General features: G+C 45.8%; 1 protein-coding gene across 1 annotated transcript; it reads right to left on the bottom strand.

Annotated features, from left to right (window-relative positions):
- Positions 1-1,559: 1,559 nt before the first annotated feature.
- On the bottom strand, positions 1,560-20,649 carry CTNNBIP1 (catenin beta interacting protein 1). The gene is made up of 5 exons (XM_073657286.1): positions 20,451-20,649; positions 13,835-13,888; positions 12,878-12,990; positions 12,672-12,762; positions 1,560-5,272 (listed from the first exon to the last, which is right to left on the bottom strand). Exons 3-5 carry the CDS (start codon positions 12,971-12,973, stop codon positions 5,214-5,216), a joined length of 246 nt encoding a protein of 81 aa, XP_073513387.1. The 5' UTR covers positions 12,974-12,990; positions 13,835-13,888; positions 20,451-20,649; the 3' UTR covers positions 1,560-5,213.
- Positions 20,650-20,968: the final 319 nt, after the last annotated feature.

The raw sequence follows: 20,968 nt of genomic DNA, 5'->3' as shown, positions 1-20,968 counted from the left end.
GTGTGTGGCCTCCACCTGCCTGTATGACCTCCCTACAACGCCTGGGCATGCTCCTGATGAGGCTGAGTATTGTGTGTGGCCTCCACGTGCCTGTATGACCTCCCTACAACGCCTGGGCATGCTCCTGATGAGGCTGAGTATTGTGTGTGGCCTCCACGTGCCTGTATGACCTCCCTACAACGCCTGGGCATGCTCCTGATGAGGCTGAGTATTGTGTGTGGCCTCCACGTGCCTGTATGACCTCCCTACAACACCTGGGCATGCTCCTGCTGAGGTTGCGGATGGTCTCCTGTGGGATCTCCGCCCAGACCTGGACTAAAGCATCTGCCAACTCCTGGACAGTCTGTGGTGCAACGTGACGTTGGTGGATGGAGCGAGACATGATGTCCCAGATGTGCTCAATCGGATTCAGGTCTGGGGAACGGGCGGCCAGTCCATAGCTTCAATGCCTTCATCCTGCAGGAACTGCTGACACACTCCAGCCACATGAGGTCTGGCATTGTCCTGCATTAGGAGGAACCCAGGGCCAACCGCACCAGCATATGGTCTCACAAGGGGTCTGAGGATCTCATCTCGGTACCTAATGGCAGTCAGGCTACCTCTGGCAAGCACATGGAGGGCTGTGCGGCCCTCCAAAGAAATGCCTCCCCACACCATTACTGACCCACTGCCAAACCGGTCATGCTGAAGGATGTTGCAGGCAGCAGATCGCTCTCCACTGCGTCTCCAGACTCTGTCACGTCTGTCACATGTGCTCAGTGTGAACCTGCTTTCATCTGTGAAGAGCCAGTGGCGACTTTGCCAATCCTGTTCTGTGGCAAATGCCAAGCATCCTGCACGGTGTTGGGCTGTGAGCACAACCCCCATCTGTGGACGTCGAGCCCTCATACCACCCTCATGAAGTCGGTTTTTAACGGTTTGTGCCGATAAATGCACATTTGTGGCCTGCTGGAGGTCATTTTGCAGGGCTCTGGCAGTGCTCCTCCTTGCACAAAGGCGGAGGTAGCGGTTCTGGTGCTGGGTTGTTGCCCTCCTACGGCCCCCTCCACGTCTCTTGGTATACTGGCCTGTCTCCTGGTAGCGCATCCAGCCTCTGAACACTACGCTGACAGACACAGCAAACCTTCTTGCCACTGCTCACATTGATGTGCCGTCCTGGATGAGCTGCACTACCTGAGCAACTTCTGTGGGTTGTACTGTAGACGCCGCCTCCTTTATAGGGGGTGTCTTCCTAATTGCCCTCATTTCTAACAGTTGTCTGTTCCATTTGCACAACAGCCAGAGAAATTGATTGTCAATCAGTGTTGCTTCCTAACTGGACAGGTAGATTTCACAGAAGTGTTATTGACTTGGAGTTACATTATGTTGTTTAAGTGTTCCCTTTATTTTTTTGAGCAGTGTATGATGTAGATGCACACCCATTTGGTTTTCCTTGTAGAGTGTAAGCTCTTGTGATTTACTGATTTACCATGTAACACCTGGTTTTCTCTGTATTCACACCCATAGTACTCCGCATACAGGATCACTTGCAGTAAATAAGACCAGTGCACACGGGAAGATTAAAAGCAAGATTCATGTTGTCTTGTTGAGATTTACATTGATCGGTAGACAGTACGTGCTGTTTCTTAATGTGCAAACATCAGGTTGGAGAAGAGACGGAGGATCAGCGCTAATAATAAGAGACATCAGAGCAGAGAGGAGACGTGAACTCTCCATCAGAGCGGGGGATCAATGACCGGCCGGACCACAAAGGAGATGATCCGACAGAAGCACTAGCTGTGAAGACGATTCATTTAGGGCTTGTGACATCACTGAGGTACGAGGCGCTTTAAGGGGACGTCTTCAGATTAGGATGTTACATGCATTTTATTCTAAAATGAGGCTGGGTCCAAAAGACAACAGAATAAAGAGTCTGCGGCCTGAAAACCGAAAATCTGCGCCACATTCACTTTTCTGCACTGATTTCTTTCATCATGCAGATGGGGTTTTAAAAATTAAATGCACATTTTGTGCTGTCAAATGCTGCAGATTGCACATCTAGGCGCCGCCGCCATTCTTAAGGGAACCCTGTCTCTCTGTGAGCCTACATCTAAGCCTAGCCTGTAAGGAGAAACAGCAAGCCTTCGCAGCCAAGCAAAAACCAGTCAAAGAGCTTGAATCCTCTTTGTATTGAATCCTCTTTGTGAGCTCATTCCCCCCCACTTCTTGGAATGAGAATTTTCAATTTTACTGTAGTCAGGGGGGTGGAGCCAAGAAACAAGGAGTCCAGGGGGAGGAGCTCACCTAGTAGCCCAATGATTGCCTGGAAGTAGAATTGAGCAAAAAAAGGGGTGCAGGATCCTTATCCAGAGGCCAATTCTGCACCCCTCCTCCTACCTACACCTCTACTGATGAGGACGGCCTCAACGCACGCTTGACGTCACACCGGCCCTACTCATCAGAACAGGCATGAGGATGCTGGAAGGTGGACGGAGGTTCACAGGCCTTTGGTCCTCTGGCTATGGATTACCAACAATGGCCACTGTACCAGGGTCCTGCAGCTCTTTCTGCTCCGTTCTGCATGGTAGTAATGGACGATCCCACGTTTTGCTTCTTTAACAGCTTACAAATGTGTGGACCCTGCACTGCTGACATAGTGTGCCCCAGGTTTCGAGGAGCGGCTCTAGTTTCTGACGCACACGGATCCAGCTGCCGTCATATGCATTGTCTTTAGGAGGCAAAAAAAAGTTCTTAACAGAAAGAGAAAAAGATATTGCTGTAAACACAACAGTAGTAGTAGTTTCTCATATTTATGGATAGGTCACATATGTGCAGATCACACATGTAAGAAAGGGTCTGTGAGCAGAGACCCCCACATTATATAGAGGGTGGCTCTACTGAATGTGCAGCACAGTCCCATAGGGCTCCAGCAGAGGCCGATGCTATATGGCAGTATACCTGTAGGGTCAGTATTATGGCTGCAATACCTGCCATTCTACTTGATTGGGACCCCAATTGGGTGTTTCCATGTTTTATAAAGCATCATGGTCCCTTACAGTTAGAAATAACTGGGGGGTGTAGCTCACTGGTGACCCCCTCACCCAGCAGAGGTGACCCCCTCACCCAGCAGTTTGCACAGCACATCTTGGCATCAGGGACCCTGTAAACAAAAATCCAGTTATAAGAAAAAGCTTCAGAATGGAAATCATCATCATCTGATCCCATTGTGAACAGTAGCGCCATCATGGTCCGGCAAGCCTGCACAGTCAGACATTTGTACGCAGGATTTCTTCTTCATGGCCATTATATAAAATAAGGGGCTCCCGTAACTGATACAAATACAGGACTGTCAGAGGAGAAAGTAATAAAGGTCGCAGGGGATACAGCCCAGATACCTGCAGGAGGGCAGAAATAAACACTCGGCAAACATCCTAAGTGTGGGGTCCATCAGCCAACGGCTCCTATACCGTTAGAAATGAATTTAGGGCCAATCCTGCAGCATAGAAGGGGGGTCTCATGTTTGGATCAGGGACGAACATACCGTCCAGGACCGTGCTGCCACCGTATTCCTTGGACTACGACCTGTCTTTGATGTGACATCTCTTACCTCTGGCTGTGGAAGTGAGTGGGGATGGAGAACCCTTTTGCAAGGCTATGTTCACAGAACAAGGACTTTATGGTAGAAATGCTGCAGATTTTGCATTTGAAATCCACAGCAGTAATTGTTCTGCAAATTTCTTCAAATCCACAGGATGTAAATTTATTCTGCAGATTTATTATGCATCATGTGGATAAAGTTGTTTAATTGCTCTCCATATGCGCCTCATGTGCACATACCCCTTACTGGCCAGGACACCTTGTAAAGACATCAATCCATGCAGTCTAACCACTCCTTGGACCAGGACCATTCCCATGGGCAGAATCCATGCAGTCTAACCACTCCTTGGACCAGGACCATTCCCATGGGCAGAATCCACGCAGTCTAACCACTCCTTGGACCAGGACCATTCCCATGGGCAGATTCCACGCAGTCTAACCACTCCTTGGACCAGGACCATTCCCATGGGCAGAATCCACGCAGTCTAACCACTCCTTGGACCAGGACCATTCCCATGGGCAGAATCCACGCAGTCTAACCACTCCTTGGACCAGGACCATTCCCATGGGCAGAATCCACGCAGTCTAACCACTCCTTGGACCAGGACCATTCCCATGGGCAGAATCCACGCAGTCTAACCACTCCTTGGACCAGGACCATTCCCATGGGCAGAATCCATGCAGTCTAACCATTCCTAGGACCATTCTCATGGTCGGACAGTGTGCAGTCTAACCATTCATTGGACCCAATCATGTTAATGGAGTAGGAGGCACACCGCACCTCCTGCCTCAGTGAGACCACCAAGAAAGAACTGAATGTCAGTCTAGCTGAGCTAGCGGCTGTCTCCCACTGTCTGGTCTGACCGGCAGCACCGCTACACATATGGCACAAGATGGAGTAACATAAAAAGCATGACATACAAAAAAAATAAAGTGAAGCAGCCCCACCCATCCCTCTTTTCAGACTGTGCATCCCCAACCCTCCGGCCAAAGAAAACAACAAAAAAAAAAATTCTATGAATTCATTCTCTTAAATTGTTTGTGCTTCTAAGGTAAAATAAATCAGGACAGAAGCACCGACATCGCCCTCCCCCACACTGGTAATAAATACTGCAAAAGCTTACTTCTTTCAAGTCAAAAAACACAGTGTAACAGCCAAAGCGCTGACATCAATAATTAAAAAAAAAAAAAAAGAAGTTACAATATGAACCTAAAAGTCTGTACAAGCGAATCCGCTGCAGAGCACAGACCTCAGCAGCAGCCGTCACCGTCCCCACCACGGATATCAGTCGGGAGTGTGGACCCACGTCTCATCTCAGAAACAGGAGTGATGGCAAAAAAAACAAAAAAAAAAAAACCTTAAAAACATCAAACGGAGGAAGAAAAATGCTTCTGCTGGCGAAGAAAGTCCGCTCTCCGTGTGGCAAGCCGCCATGGTGCCTTAGTCGGTTTCTGGAAGTTGTCAGCCAGTGGGGAGAGTCTTAAAAGTAGAAGGATGAAATTAAAATCATATTAGAAACTTGGGAGAGACTGTAGAGTTGTCGAGAGGAGGAGGAGGAGGAGGACTCCAGGGGCCGCACGGGGCACCTCCGCCTCGCCCATCTGTGCTCTGCGATTTGGCAATGGCGGCTGCGCTGTTACTGCCTTCGATCTTCTGCCTCTGACCTGGAGAACGCCATCACCACGTCCTCGGCACCTGTAAGAGAAAGATGGAAGGTAAAAACTGGAGAAGGAGAGAACTACGCTCTTAATGATTAGTCTAAGAGATGTCAGCCATGACCGCTGGTTTCCATAGGACTGCAAGTAAACCTGCAGCATTGTGTGACATCTGACGGACGGTATCTAACAGCAAGGTCCCGACAGGGAGACGGGACTGAAACGCATCAGCGTTGCTTCGCTTCTGCTGGGCACGTGACTTCTTCCTGCCGTCTAAGACGTAGAGGTGTGTTGTTCGCCATTGTGGATGTCCAGGATCAGGCTGGTTTTACACAGCGACAAATAATGTGTTGGACTAAAATTGCAATATGCCGAGCATCCTGGTGGTCACATTGTGATTGATCAGTTGCAAAATAACCGAAACGCGATGGATTTTTACTTTTCTGACGTGCGCCCATGGTTGTAGTAACTTGGCCCACATTCATGCGCCTTGTGCTGTGACGTTTGCCGCATTTGCCGCCATGTTGCCCGATGCCAGTTCCCTTAGGCTACACAGCGACGTGCCTCATGCTACTAAAAACAAGGATCAATACTTTAGAGATGCAAAAAACCCAAAACAAAACAAAAAAAAGAAAAGAACCCAAAAAACCAAATTCCATCGGAGTCGCTGTAACACGCGACTTACATTGGGGATAAAAGTTTTGCGATTTGCAAAAATTCCAATAGGAATTACGGTTGTGGATCGTAACGCGACGCCATTGACAATCGTTACATGCGCTGTTGTAAGGGGGCTGAGATCCTCATGTCGGTGTCGCCTCCTTCTTGAGTCGGGGACACGTTGAGCTCTGCTACATCGGCATTTATGGTATATTCTGTGCACAGGATGCCCGCACTACCTAGTAATGACAGGTGCCATATCTGAGCGGCATCACAGCGCGGGTTTCTTTTTTTGCCGATTAAGATGCCCGACTGCAACCACCTTCAGCGCCGGAGAAACACAATTCGCGTCGTATCAAAGAGCCGCGCAGCTTCTCTGTGGCTTTGTATTACGAGCAGTGCGCGCGCCGACAGTGGAGGGGATGTGCCAAGAACCAGCGCTTTAATAATCCCCCCATCACAATCCTACAGGGAGCGGCCTCCCTACCAGCAGAGCGAGGAGGCCGCTCTCTCCAGTTACCATGGCGACGGACGGATAAGCTGTGAGGGCACGGAAAGCTGCAGGTTGGCGTTTGGATACCTAATGAGGACGGAGAATTACAGAGGATTCAGCAGACGGCCTGATTAATGCGCCACAATGACCCGTGCGCCAGGCAGGGAAGCGGGTACATCTCTGGGAACATTAACGCCACTGGGTCACATTTTAATATAAAAAAAGTTGCCTTTATGGCCCCATTTTTGCATTTATGCACAGGGTGACCTCTGCTCATCCAGAGCCTCCTGGTTCATGATATATAAAACCTGCTCTCACCAAAAAAATCCAATATCCCCCTTAGTACAACCTCTGGCATTCCTGTAGTCACCACAACTCCCAGCATCTGCAAACTCTTCATACTGGGCCCCGCTTCTATCCCAAAGATGCAATAATCCGGGGTGTATCCAATCATTAGATCAGCTACAATGCTAGATCCTGCACCTAACCGCAGCCTGTAGAAGCAGATTAGAGTGCAAGCTCCTCTGCTTCCAACACGTGGCTTCTATACGGCTGGAGATGCGGCCCATCCCGCTACAGGGAAACGTTTGGACAAGGATATTGTAACCCATCTCCATTAGATGCAAACGTCAGACTTGGCAAATTTGAGAAAAAAAAAAAAAAAAAATGCAAATTTGCAGAAATTTACAGTAACGTACTTGACAGGTTTTCAAAGCCCCGTCCACATGCAGCAGAAATCTGAGGGCGCTTATTCTGGTGCGTAAATCGCGTGGATTTTACCCTTTGCGTCAGGCAGTATCTGCTTAACGCAGATTTGGGGGAAACTCTAACATAGAAGATAAAAAAAAAAATCCGGCAGTCCTTCCTGTCAGATCCACTTCTGTCCGTGTGAATGAAGCCCGACCCGTACAATCTCCTATGTGACAGACCCGCCGTATCAGCAATAAACCGGGATACGACGTACGTGCGGTACATCACTGGTAGCGCACAGAGCTGTGAAGGTGCAGAACGTGGAGAGGCGAGTGACAGGTCCTCCCACACACCCGCCACGGCATCTGCTACAGTATTTTTTTTTTTTTTTTTTAACAAACTTTCGTCCAACGAGACTATTTATAACATCGGAGCTTATCACACGCTGGAAGGGTAAATTTTTTTCTTTTTTTTTGCAGAATTGTTTTTTTTTCCATTCTCATTACATTTTTTGCCGAATTTTATTTTTTTTTTTTTTGCATTTTTTATTTTATTTTTTTTTTGTACAATTTTGGACGAAACACGACATACAGTGGTACATTTGGAATAAACCTTTATAACATTTGACCGAATGGATGATAAATACTAGTCCTGTTGTTGGACCACCACTGATCCTCTTCTGACTGCCAGAATAAAGGGTCTTTTATCCCAGATGGCCAGGATTAGGAGGGGTCTGAATGGAGCAGCAGTCCTGCAGCTGGAATAAGGGTCCGCAGTACCACGTTTTACTGTTTGGTAGGGATCCCTTGGTTGGAACCAACTCGCTTAGCATTTCCTACCTATCTAGCCGACAGGCAATAAATGCTCCGGGCTGGAATAAGTTTTTAGAAAAGTCCATCTTTGCATTAAGTGTGGGGCGCAGGACAGAAAAGTGCCCTGCGAATATCAGATTGGGGTAATGACAAGATATGGGGGGGTATGGATTCTGCCACCTTGTGGTTGCAGGTGGTACAACAGGCCAAGTCCTGCACATAAATAGTGAAGCTTTGGACAGATCAAGGAGGATTATTAATAAGGGGTAAAGCTTGACATGAAAATCCCTTAGAGCTATTTAATCCTATTAAATACTTATAGGTCATCCTTGGACATCCGCTGACGAATGGGAAGTCTCATCTTCTGGCTGGCAAGAGCATGCTGGGACAAGGGGTTCTGCAGCAGCTGGAGGGCTTACTTCATTATCTAGGGAGCAGGGTTCCTTTAAAAGTCCCAGTCGTTGTGTTCTGTGCGGAGGCGCCGCCTGACAGCACAGCGCTGCCTCCTCATCGCCGCCCTTGACCCTGGCATTGAGTTTCGTGTCTGCAGATCGCAGTTTTCATTTCGCTTTGTACAAAGCAGCAGAACATCTCAGGGAGGGGGAAGCGAATCTACGTAATCTCACCCCAGCGAATAAGACCGGAGTGTGATGACGCATCCTGCCCTCTAGGGGGGGGGGGGGGGGGAGACGTTGATCACTTCATCTTACAGTCAAAATTCAATAATAATAAATGCAGAATCTATTCCGTTACCCCAAAAATATACAAAATTAAGACGTTTACCAAGCATGGAACCATCAGGAACCTCCCTGGATGTGGGGGAAAGAGCAAAACTAACAAGAGATGGATTCGAAGGTTGGTGCGAATGGTGGAAAAAAACACCACGTCAAACATCCAAAGACCTGAAGGCCAACCTGGAACAAACAGTCTGGGGTCATGGTTTCAACAAGTACCATATGCCGCACACTAAATCAAGCAGAGCTTTATGGACGAAGGCCAAGGAAGAAACGACATAAAAAGGAGCGACTGATCTTAGCCAAAGAGCACCTTGACAAACCACAATTCTTCTGGGAAAATGTTCTGGGGACAGATGAAACAAAAATAGCTTTTTGGCAATGCAAAGCAAAAGTTTACAGACGGCACAATGAAGCTTATAAGAAAAAGAACACCTTACCAACAGTTAAGCATGGTGAAGGATCCATAATGCTGTGGCTTTGCTGCATCCGGTACTGGAGGCCTTGACTGTATCACAGGAATCATGAAATTAGAGAATTATCAAGAGATTTTTAGAGCGAAATGTCCTATCCAATGTAAGAAAACTTGGTTTGAGTCGAAGATCATGGGTGTTCCAGCAAGACAATAACCCATAGCACACATCCAAAAGTACACGTGAATGGTTGAAAAAGAAAAAACGGACTGCTTTAAAATGGCCAGCGATGAGTCCTGACCTCAATCCCATTGAAAATCTTTGGGGAGAACTGAAATCTGACATTGGGAAAAAGACCCCTGCAAACATTCAAGAGCTCGAACAAACTGCAAAGGAAAAGTGGGAGAAAACTCCAGCTGAGAAGTAGCTTATAGATGGCTACAAGAAACATGTGGAGGCTGTCATCAATGCCAAAGGGGGGGCAACCAAGTATTAATTAGGAGAACAACCAAGTATTAATTAGGGGGGCCTTTATTGAGGTTTGTTCTTTGAAATTGCAACATTGAAGTTGAAGAACAATGTTTCATTGTTGTATTACTTTGGATCACTAATTAAAAAATCCTGAGGATATAACTTTGGTACATTTCCATTTATTTCAGAAGATATTGTACAATCTATGAAAAAAAAATGAAGGATTGCCAATAATGGGGAGCAGCACTGTATACATATACACACACCTCTGTTTTTTCCTTAGTGTAAATGAGCTTTACTCATCCACCTCAGGACCAGAGTGGCTCTAAGATTTGTTCACTGGCTGCAATGGTAACATTGCAACGTATGACCGCTGCAGACAATCACTGGGCTCAACAGTGATACTGATGTGGTCAGAACGACAACTCTGAGCCTAGTGATTGGTTGCAGCGGTCATTCGCAGCAGTTGTGATGTCACCAATATAGCCTGTCAAAGACTGGGGAAAGGGACAGCGGAGAAGAGTCAACGCTGGTGCAGGAAGATCGTTTTAAGAGCATTGCGTAGGAGCTGTGAACACAAAACGATCAGATTTTTGATATAAGGTATAGGTCTATATGCAGACATCTAATCTTCCTATTCACGCTACTCTGCAGACCTGGCACGGTTGCCCGGCTCACGTGGTATCATACATGCCAGGTGACTGCCGCCGTCACACGTCAGGACACTGCAGGTAATTAGAACGCGTGGAGAGGGATCGGCCCGGGCCGGTTAATTGCACTTTTCTCAATTATACTCCGACAAGCAGGTTTCACAAGCGCAGAGATGTGAATCCCAGACATCGGCTTCCAGGCTGTCCTCCGTCAGGTCTCGTACTACACTTTAAGCTATGAGAATATTAAATAAATAGCACAATCTGCTCCCCCGGGACAGACAGTCATCACTAATTGCACGGTTTTATTGTATACGATCTGCGGAGCAGTGAGGAGATCCAACATTCGCATCCGCTGGGGGAATATAGTCTCACGCTAGAAGACATTTACATTCAGGCACGAGCAGATTCCTTCAGTCGCAGGAACTTGTATAATTGTGCATCAGCGGAAAATCCAAGAAGCGCGCCCAGAGCGAGGGAGGACAGCAACTCGATGAGTGATCGCCTGATCGATGCAGGGTGCTGCGGCGACACCTGGTGGTCAGTACAGGTAAGTACAAAAAGAAAGAACTGCTGCAATATCACAGGGTAACTGCTGGAGGTCCCCGACTCCACTACAGCCGCTCATCACCTCCATCACTGGGTGACATATTGCAATTCTTATACCTGGGGACAAGCTGAATACATCACTGGATGAGAACAGTCTGCGGATGAAAGCTGGGGGTACACTGCCCAAAATACAACCGCCGGCGCCTGTTTACACTGCACACAGAAGTATCAGTAACAGGTCGGCAGCACAAGCCATTCACACAAAAGTGCTGCCCAGAACGATGCATTATTATACACACCGGACGAGCAAGTGTTTAGCTTGTTTGTCGGGTGATCGGCAGCCTGTTTATACTGCACGATTAATGAGAAATGCGTTTGCCTAATGGTGCGCCCTGAGCCTCGGCTAAACGGTGACTGTGGCAGCACAATAAGATTACATCTAAGGCATTGCAACATGAACTTTAAAAACATCCGCGTCACAAGATGGCTCGGAACGTATTCTTATTTTTAATGACTCCATTCAATTTATCATATTTTGTACTGAAAAAAATGAGAAATAAATTCCCAGTAAAGTGAACATTTATTTAAATGTTTGTTTTTTTATTACTTAAAACAGTAAAAAAAAAAACATGTTTTGCTTCAGCTGCCATATTTATTTTTTGGTTGATATCGCTGTATGAAGGCTTGGGTTTTTGTTTTTTTATAGTAAGAGCTTTATTTTTTTTTAATTATATTTTACTATTTACCCTTTGGGAAAAGGAAGGTGATCGATAACCATATTATACACACGTCTCACACTTTTTATTAGTACCTTTAGGGGATTTGAACCTGTGATCGCTCGATCGCCTATATCACCGATAATGCGGTTTTGCTTTCTAATGAAGCAAAGGTGCAGGGGGCTTCATCAGTGTACACACATGGGAGAGATGGGGGGCCTGCATCCGCTGCCACGATACTGAGGGCCCATGGTGAAAGAGGAGGCGCAATAAATAACAAAAGAGACTCCCTCCTTCCGTTTCTATCTGCTTAAATGCCGAGGTCACCGGGGCTGTAGAGTCGGAGTCGTGGAAATTGAGGAGTCGGAGGTTTGGCTTACTGACCCCACAGCCCTGGCAGTCAACAATGACAGGTGACATTACAGATGAAAAGGGAAAGTGTCATCAGGACATGACCTATTGTTAAAAACCTTATTTAAAAGTTAAATGTATTTATTTTTTTTTTAATTTTTGGTCAATTTTTTTTCCATATCATTATCTGTATGAAAAAACCCCCCACAGAAAATGCAGTTTCACATGTTTAAACTCATACTTTGTTTTTTTATATTAAACAGCGGGCTTATTACCATCACAGACAGGATATCACCTCTATATACAGTAGATAACACAAGATCCACCACTCACAGTAGATGATGTCACAGCTCACCTCCCCCTGTACAATGACTGAACACCTCTGTATTCTGTATACAGCAGATAACACAGGATCCACCATAGGTGATGTCACAGCTCACCTCCTCCTGTACAATGACTGATAACACCTCTATATACAGCAGATAACACAGGATCCACCACTCACAATAGGTGATGTCACAGCTCACCTCCTCCTCGTCCAGTTCATGACATTTGCACATTAGATGCTTCAATAACAGATTCACACAATGTGCAAGGTGGAGAAACCCCTTTAATCTAATAATCGCATAGAATAACCAGATGGGGGCAGGGTTATGGGGGAGGTGTTAATTTTGTTTTATTTTTATCTATCAGTTTAAAAAAAAAAAAAAGAAAGAAAAATTATCCGATTGAAAAAAAAAAAAAAAAAAAAAAAAAAATGCATAGAACGTAATTACCATAGGATATGATTAATAGAAACGAAATAAAGAAAAAAAATGTGTGAGGACATCGCCAGGGCCATGATGGTGTGGGGGCAGGCGCTGCACTCCTATCATCCCATCACTGGCGTGGTGTCGCACGTACCTTGATCGATGGAGTGCTGAGGCAGCTGGCTGAGCTGGCTATTGACCACCCCGGCGTACGTCCGCAGGAACGCCTCTTCACTGGGCGTCAACTACGTGCGAGAAATAAATCAAATATATAATATTGAATCCAGATATCTGAGTAACCTTATACAGCAGCACCTACAGCCAACAGAGGTACTCCAACTGCACAAAACAAATACTCACGTTGGAGCCCATCTTCCGCAGCATGAGTAAGACCCGCACCTTCTGCTGAACATACATCTCATCCGGACTCTTCCCGGGGGCCCCCTCACGGTTCATACCCCCTGCCCTGCTCCCTGTAAGAAGAAGGAAGACATCACGAAAATGATAATACTTGTACACGTAATTATGGTGGGACAGAGCGACTGTAGTCAGACACAGCCGCACTGCCACTTATCACCACAAGATGGCAGTGCTCTCATGTGTAATACTAATATGCAGCAAAGGCCGCTGACCGCAAACCCAGAGGGAGCAGCCGGACGCCCTACAGCGCCGCTGTCTGGTCTGCAGGTTCGTCCTTATTCCCCCCACCTCCATGGGTGCAGACACTTCTTTTTTGTGCTTTTGTTTTTTTTTCCCCCATTTCTTCCAAGAGACATAACTTGTTTTATTTTTTTTAAATAAACCAGAACAATGCTTTTCTTCTTTTTAGTTTTGTGTTTACGGGATTCACTTTGTAGTAAAAATGACCCGGATAACCTGATTGAGATCAGTGCGATTACAAAAATATCAGATTTAGGCTACGTTCTCACGATGAGTTTTTCACGCTGCGTGTTTTTTAAAAAAAAATGCAAAAAAACAATCCTACATGATGGGTGCAGAAAAAAAATCTGCAACATTAAAAACTCCCCAAAAAGCTCATCATGGGAACGTGGCCTTATGCAGAATGCCGTTGCTCTCAGTATAGCGAGCGGTGACTGTCGCCCCTCCGGCCTCGCCTCTGTGACCCGGCCGGCAGCTCCCAAGAGGATGGAAGATTATTTTCTCCCAGTAGCCGCATTTTCAGCATGGTGGCCGGGTGTTAGTGTAACACAATTTACCTGCGGATTAACCCTATATCTGCAGGTAAATAGCATTTTTTAGAGGTTACAGGTTCCCTTTAGTGTACCTATGAGCTCCGGTGTAATCGTGCAGACATACCTCTTTCCTGAAGGGTCTTCTAGGTGCAGCCAGTAGGATGGTATGGAGGGGACCCTGCAAAAAAATAAAACATTTTAGCAAACCACAGGATTAAAATCCTCAATTTTCCCCCAGAGACATTAGTACTACCCATAGAAGGAGCAAAATCGCCATAACATACAAGGCAAAAAATGCAATTTCCAGCGAGGGTTAAACGGTATATGCAGCACTGTGTCACATATAGGACAGGCAGATATCGGCAGCAGTGGAGCGGGGGGCGATCCCCTAATGTTATATGGCGGCACAAAACCAACGACCTTCACACACGAGGTTACTGCTGGGGAAGGAGGTCCCCCAGACTGGAGACGTCCATACATTCAGCTCTTATGGTCACATTTCTCATATGGCTTCTTGGATTACAGTTCTGATAGCAGCTGTCCGGCAGCCATCACTAAGAATCCTCCGGCCGCAGATCACATTCACCAGGTCGCGTCATTAAGAGGAGTGTATTAAAGGAGAATTAATGTGTCAGCAAAAGAGTCCAGTCCTAAGGTTTCCATTTCTCTGCGTGCAGTCATTGAATAGGACCCTTCATTGTTTAAGCTGACGCCATACAGAGGAGATGACGATGGAGCGATGAAAGGTTATTCATACGAATCTTGGCTTGCACGACCGCACCAGACACACATCCTATTATAAATGTACAAATATTGTAATAAATGTCATTTCTATAGCACGTTACAATTAAGCGGGGACATATACTGACAATAAAGACATTACAAAGTCCCTACAATAGTCAGTGCAGTTTCTATCTCTCATCATCACGATCATCTGCTGGGGGGAGAGTCATGAGGACCCTCATACACAGTAGATAGCTGGCCAATTGCATTGGTTTTGGCCAATATTAATGTGTATTGGGGACCCTTAAAAAGTGGTGCACTTGCCTTCAGGAGCGCACCGCTACCTTCCCTCTCGGCTTCCTGGTTGCCAGTGCGCTCCTGAAGATTGACACTTCGGAGCAGTTGCAGCGCTGATCTGTCCCAATTGCTTTCCTGTGCTGCTAGCAGAAGAACAAGGGGACTGAAGATGGCTGGGTCCGGTGAGCTTCACGGCAGGCTGTAAAGCAGACTCAGCTCATGCTCCGGCACTCAGACTGCAGAGGTGGCCACTAATCAGCTGTACACTAGCAAATTAAATATCCCTCTGTTATTGATAACAGAAAAATTTTAATAAGAGGTAAAATACGAAAGTTGCTTGTTTTTCCAATCTCTTGCCAAATTTTATCCATTTAAGAACTACTCCTTTAAGTTGCATTCACTTGGTGACAGAGCAGGGGGGGGGGGGGTGTGTCAGCCATCGTCTGCCATGATGCTTAGCTTTGGAAAACTATGGAGGCCCAAGTAATAACGCAAAGATGGGCCTGTCGACATAAATAGGAAGAGCCCCTACGCTTCCTACATCACGCTGAGGCTCTGTTCACACTGCTGTCACCAGTTGAGTCACATACGACATCATGACTAGAACAAAGCCCGAGGCCGTGTTCACACCTGTGCTGGAAACACTTAATCCTCTTTGCCAGAAAATAATTGCGCAGCAGGACGCCGAGCAATAAAAGACAAGGTCCAATTATGATAATAAGTATGAACTATTACACAATAGACGAGCCTGAAGGCCCTAGAATAGTCTACAAGTTCATGGGCACAACACATGGCCTGGCACTGCTGCCCGGGCATTAGCTGGGCCTAATGGGAAGATCCCTAGAGAGGCACGTCGCTCATGTCGCAGGGCAAGTGGCCGCGAGGAGCATCACTAACTGAGCCCATTCTCTAGATGTAAGCGACCCATCGCTTCCTACTGGAAATGAAGACCTCCAACCTCATGTTACAGGCAGCTGCGGAGCTGTATCCTCCGCCCTGGTGAAAGGCGTCTTACAGCTGTCTGTACGACAGTGACGGTGCTGATGACAGTGTGCCAGTCTGCTGCCAGGGGGAGCGCACGCCAAGGGGAGCGGCTCCGCACCTCAGGACTGTGCGGGAAGAGAACGATTATAATGTCCCGTGCACCCGGAGACCCTCGCTCAGCGCCAGCAGCTCTAATACCCAACTACTTCTGCTGTTGGTAAAACACTGGCCGGTGCCAATGATTGTCCTACCTGATGTGGGCACTGATACATTAGGTGGCATTCACAGTGCAGGGTGCCATCAGATGGGCTGTGTGAATACTGGCGAAATGAAGGGCGCTGCTAAAAGTGGCCAGCGTGTCCTAAATTTTTTTACTTATGAAAAATGTAGAACACAATCAAATGTGCGTTTGGTGCAGTCACTTCCACATGGGGAGGCGAGCGGTGTGGATGACGGTGCATACCTGTCAGAACACGTCGCATCGTGCATAAGTCCTAGGCTGATAGGGCGCGTACACAATCGACAGGTGTGTGCAGAAGCGTCATCACGCTCGTTAACCCTGTCTTGACATTGGATGGTCTCCATGTATGACGCATGCTCAGGAGCTGAGCGTGCATCATAACCAACAGTTGCGGGCTGTATTATAAAGTTGGCATCTGCTTCTATCAGCAGTGAGCAGAGCGGAGCGCTGACGAGTATTATTAACCCCTTAAATGCTGCAATATCTGACAGCGGCATTTAAGGAGCATGGTCCAGTGGGCAGCTCCATAGTAGCTGAGGGTCTACTGAAGGCGTCCACCTGCCATGAAGGTGCTCCTGAAGCTAGACTTCATAGGAGACAGTGATTTTCTCCATATACAGTTATACTAGGATACTGCAGTATATAGGAAGAAGCGATCAGACAATCACAGGTTCATGTCCCTGTAAGGACTAAAAAAAAAAAAAAAAAATGAATCCTCTTCCTTTTGCACAAAAATAAATTTAAAACAATAAAAGTCATTGCATCCATAAAATTATGATCTATATGAAATTAATATCACTCCAACAGGAGAAAAAAAAAAAAAAAAACTGAATTTTTTTTATCATGGCAACCAAGAAGTGCTAAAAGAAGCAATAAAAACATATTGTATGAGCCCCAAAATGGTATCTATAAAACTGGTAACTCACACCTATCCATCGACGAAAAAATAAAAATGTTACAGGTCTCGGAATAAGGCAAAACAAGCTATACATTATATTTATATTATAATATATCTATCTACATGTTCCGAAAAAGGTAGGCTGCGCTCCAGAGTTTTTCAGTTGAAAAAAAAATGGACTTTATTAGGCCGACCCGAGCTAATAAAGTCCATTGTTTCAACTGAAAAACTCTGGAGCGCAGCCTACCTTTTTCGGAACATATACTTGTACAAATCGATATTTGTTTGGTGGCCTTGCACCCAAAATTTTGAACATATGGTTGGTGCTGTTCCATTTTTGCATGCTATATCTATCTATATATTAAAAAAAGGGAATTTCCAGTTTTTTTTGTTGTTTTTTTTTTAATCTTCAATTTCACCTTACTTGAAAATGGGAAAGAAAATTTAAAAGTAAGGTGCATGTTAAAATGAGTTGTGTCAATCAAAACGGCAGCTTGTCCTGCAAAAAAAAGTCATCAAACGGGGACGGGAAAATATGATGTTAAATCCTTTGGAAGAAGTTGAGGAAAAAAACAAAAGTGCAAAAAACTGCCAGCTCTCCAGTTTTATAATGCCCCTTTGCCTCTAGAGCAGTGTTCCCCAGCAGATCATGTTTCCAGGGATTCCTTAGTATTGCCACTTTCAGACGACTGCAGCCCCCGGACGGATCTCCTGTGTCGGACTTGGATCATTATAGGGGTTTATGGTGTTCGAAGTCCAAAATGCAGCCAAAATACAGACAGGCATTTGTGTATATTTCAAAATAAGCCGCCCAGCCAAAGACTGCAGCATTGCAACATAGTGAAAGAACGTTTGGTTACTTTGAAAAACACAGAGAAGCAGTAAACCAAACCTGCGGGATCCCTGGTGACACGGCCCAGCCGTGGGAACCTGCACGTGCCACTACGTTGTGATGTATCTCAATACTGCGATTCTTGGCCTGCAGACCTGGCCTAATCTCAAAGATCATCTTCAGACACCGGGGCCCGTGTCTCTAAGGCCGGGGCTACATATCGCGCAACAGCAATTCTCTACGACAAAAACATTTGTGCAACTTGCTGTGGTCCGAACATTGTAGAATATTGAACGTAGAGCTCTGATTTTAATGAAAAGTAAAAAAAACAACAGCCAAGGTGCAGATAAGCTGCAACAGAAAGTCCAACATATTTGGAAACATTTGTCACATATAATCACAGATATGTACACACATGTACACTGGATGATACATTCATACATCAGTGAGCTGTGCGGATAAGAGCATTACATATATGTACGCTGGACAATACATGTAATATACGGTACCCACTGGTCACGACAAGCACACTATACATGCATTGTACGCACACACACACACTATATACATTGCGCACACACACACACTATATACATTGTACACACACACACTATATACATTGTACACACACACACTATATACATTGTACACACACACTATATACATTGTACACACACACACACTATATACATTGTACACACACACACACTATATACATTGTACACACACACACACTATATACATTGTACACACACACACACTCTATATACATTGTACGCGAGCACACACACACACTATATACATTGTACGCGCACACACACACACACTATATACATTGTACGCGCACACACACACACACACACTATATACATTGTACGCGCGCACACACACACTATATACATTGTACGCGCGCACACACACACTATATACATTGTACGCGCGCACACACACACTATATACATTGTACGCGCGCACACACACACACACTATATACATTGTACGCGCGCACACACACACACTATATACATTGTACGCGCGCACACACACACACTATATACATTGTACGCGCGCACACACACACACTATATACATTGTACGCGCACACACACACTATATACATTGTACGCGCACACACACACACACACTATATACATTGTACGCGCGCACACACACACACTATATACATTGTACGCGCACACACACTATATACATTGTACGCGCACACACACACTATATACATTGTACGCACACACACACACACACTATATACATTGCACACGCACACACACACTATATACATTGTACACACACACACACACACACTATATACATTGTACGCGCGCACACACACACACACACACTATATACATTGTACGCGCGCACACACACACACTATATACATTGTACACACACACACACACACACTATATACATTGTACGCGCGCACACACACACACTATATACATTGTACGCGCACACACACACACACACACACACTATATACATTGTACGCGCACACACACACTATATACATTGTACGCGCACACACACACTATATACATTGTACGCGCACACACACACTATATACATTGTACGCGCACACACACACACACTATATACATTGTACGCGCACACACACACACACTATATACATTGTACGCGCACACACACTATATACATTGTACGCGCACACACACTATATACATTGTACGCGCACACACACTATATACATTGTACGCGCACACACACTATATACATTGTACGCGCACACACACTATATACATTGTACGCGCACACACACACACTATATACATTGTACGCGCACACACACACACTATATACATTGTACACACACACACTATATACATTGTACACACACACACACTATATACATTGTACACACACACACTATATACATTGTACACACACACTATATACATTGTACACACACACTATATACATTGTACACACACACTATATACATTGTACACACACACTATATACATTGTACACACACACACACTATATACATTGTACACACACACACACTATATACATTGTACACACACACACACTATATACATTGTACACACACACTATATACATTGTACACACACACTATATACATTGTACACACACACACACACTATATACATTGTACACACACACACACACTATATACATTGTACACACACACACACACTATATACATTGTACACACACACACTATATACATTGTACACACACACACACTATATACATTGTACACACACACACTATATACATTGTACACACACACACTATATACATTGTACACACACACACTATATACATTGTACACACACACACACTATATACATTGTACACACACACACTATATACATTGTACACACACACACTATATACATTGTACACACACACACTATATACATTGTACACACACACACACTATATACATTGTACACACACACACTATATACATTGTACACACACACACACTATATACATTGTACACACACACACTATATACATTGTACACACACACACTATATACATTGTACACACACTATATACATTGTACACACACAATATACATTGTACACACACAGTATATCTCACACATGCGCAGTGTGCCCTCGGTCCACGGAGCATTACCGGCCGGCCTCGCTCTCTCCCTGTCGGCCACACTCTTCTCTTCCGGATGTGCACAGACAATGGAGCAGACGAGCCGGGTACAGGCCGGGTCCTCGGCCGCAGTCACTCACCGTTTCCGGAGCGGCTCTTCCGTCCGGCCGGCTGCGTGGCTCCTCCTCAGCCGCTCTCGGTGGCAGGCTCCGGCCTGTGAGCGGCGGTGTCCGGCGGCTTCTCTCCGCCACAGCCTGGGAGTCACCGGCGACAGTGGAGGAGGGGAGCGGAGGGCGGAGCGCAGGGAGGAGCCGACGGCCGGGTACAGGGGACCGCCCTCAGCCGCTACCATGGTGATAAGAGTATCACATGTACTCCTATCAGCCAATCAGAATCCAGCTTTATTTGCTGCTAGTGGGTTATAATATGAAAGGAGTGATGTGATTGGCTCATATGTGCAAGGCGTCACAGGGCTCTAACTATATAACACTGTGTACAGGAGCTGCCTGACAGACAGCAGTTCGGACTGTACAGGTCACAACGGTTCCACACCGGGTAACCAGAGGCGAGTGCGGAGCAGTCATGTGGTATATGTATATCTATAGGTGTGTCTATATACAGTACAGTATATTCTCCTCAGCACTGACATTACACCAAG

This window comes from Phyllobates terribilis, unplaced genomic scaffold (genome assembly GCF_046119375.1).
Source record: "Phyllobates terribilis strain yellow unplaced genomic scaffold, ASM4611937v1 Scaffold_12__6_contigs__length_324123572, whole genome shotgun sequence".
NCBI classification, from domain to species: domain Eukaryota; kingdom Metazoa; phylum Chordata; class Amphibia; order Anura; family Dendrobatidae; genus Phyllobates; species Phyllobates terribilis.
The sequence above is the reverse complement of the archived record's forward strand: the minus strand, read 5'-3'. Positions and strand labels throughout refer to the sequence as shown.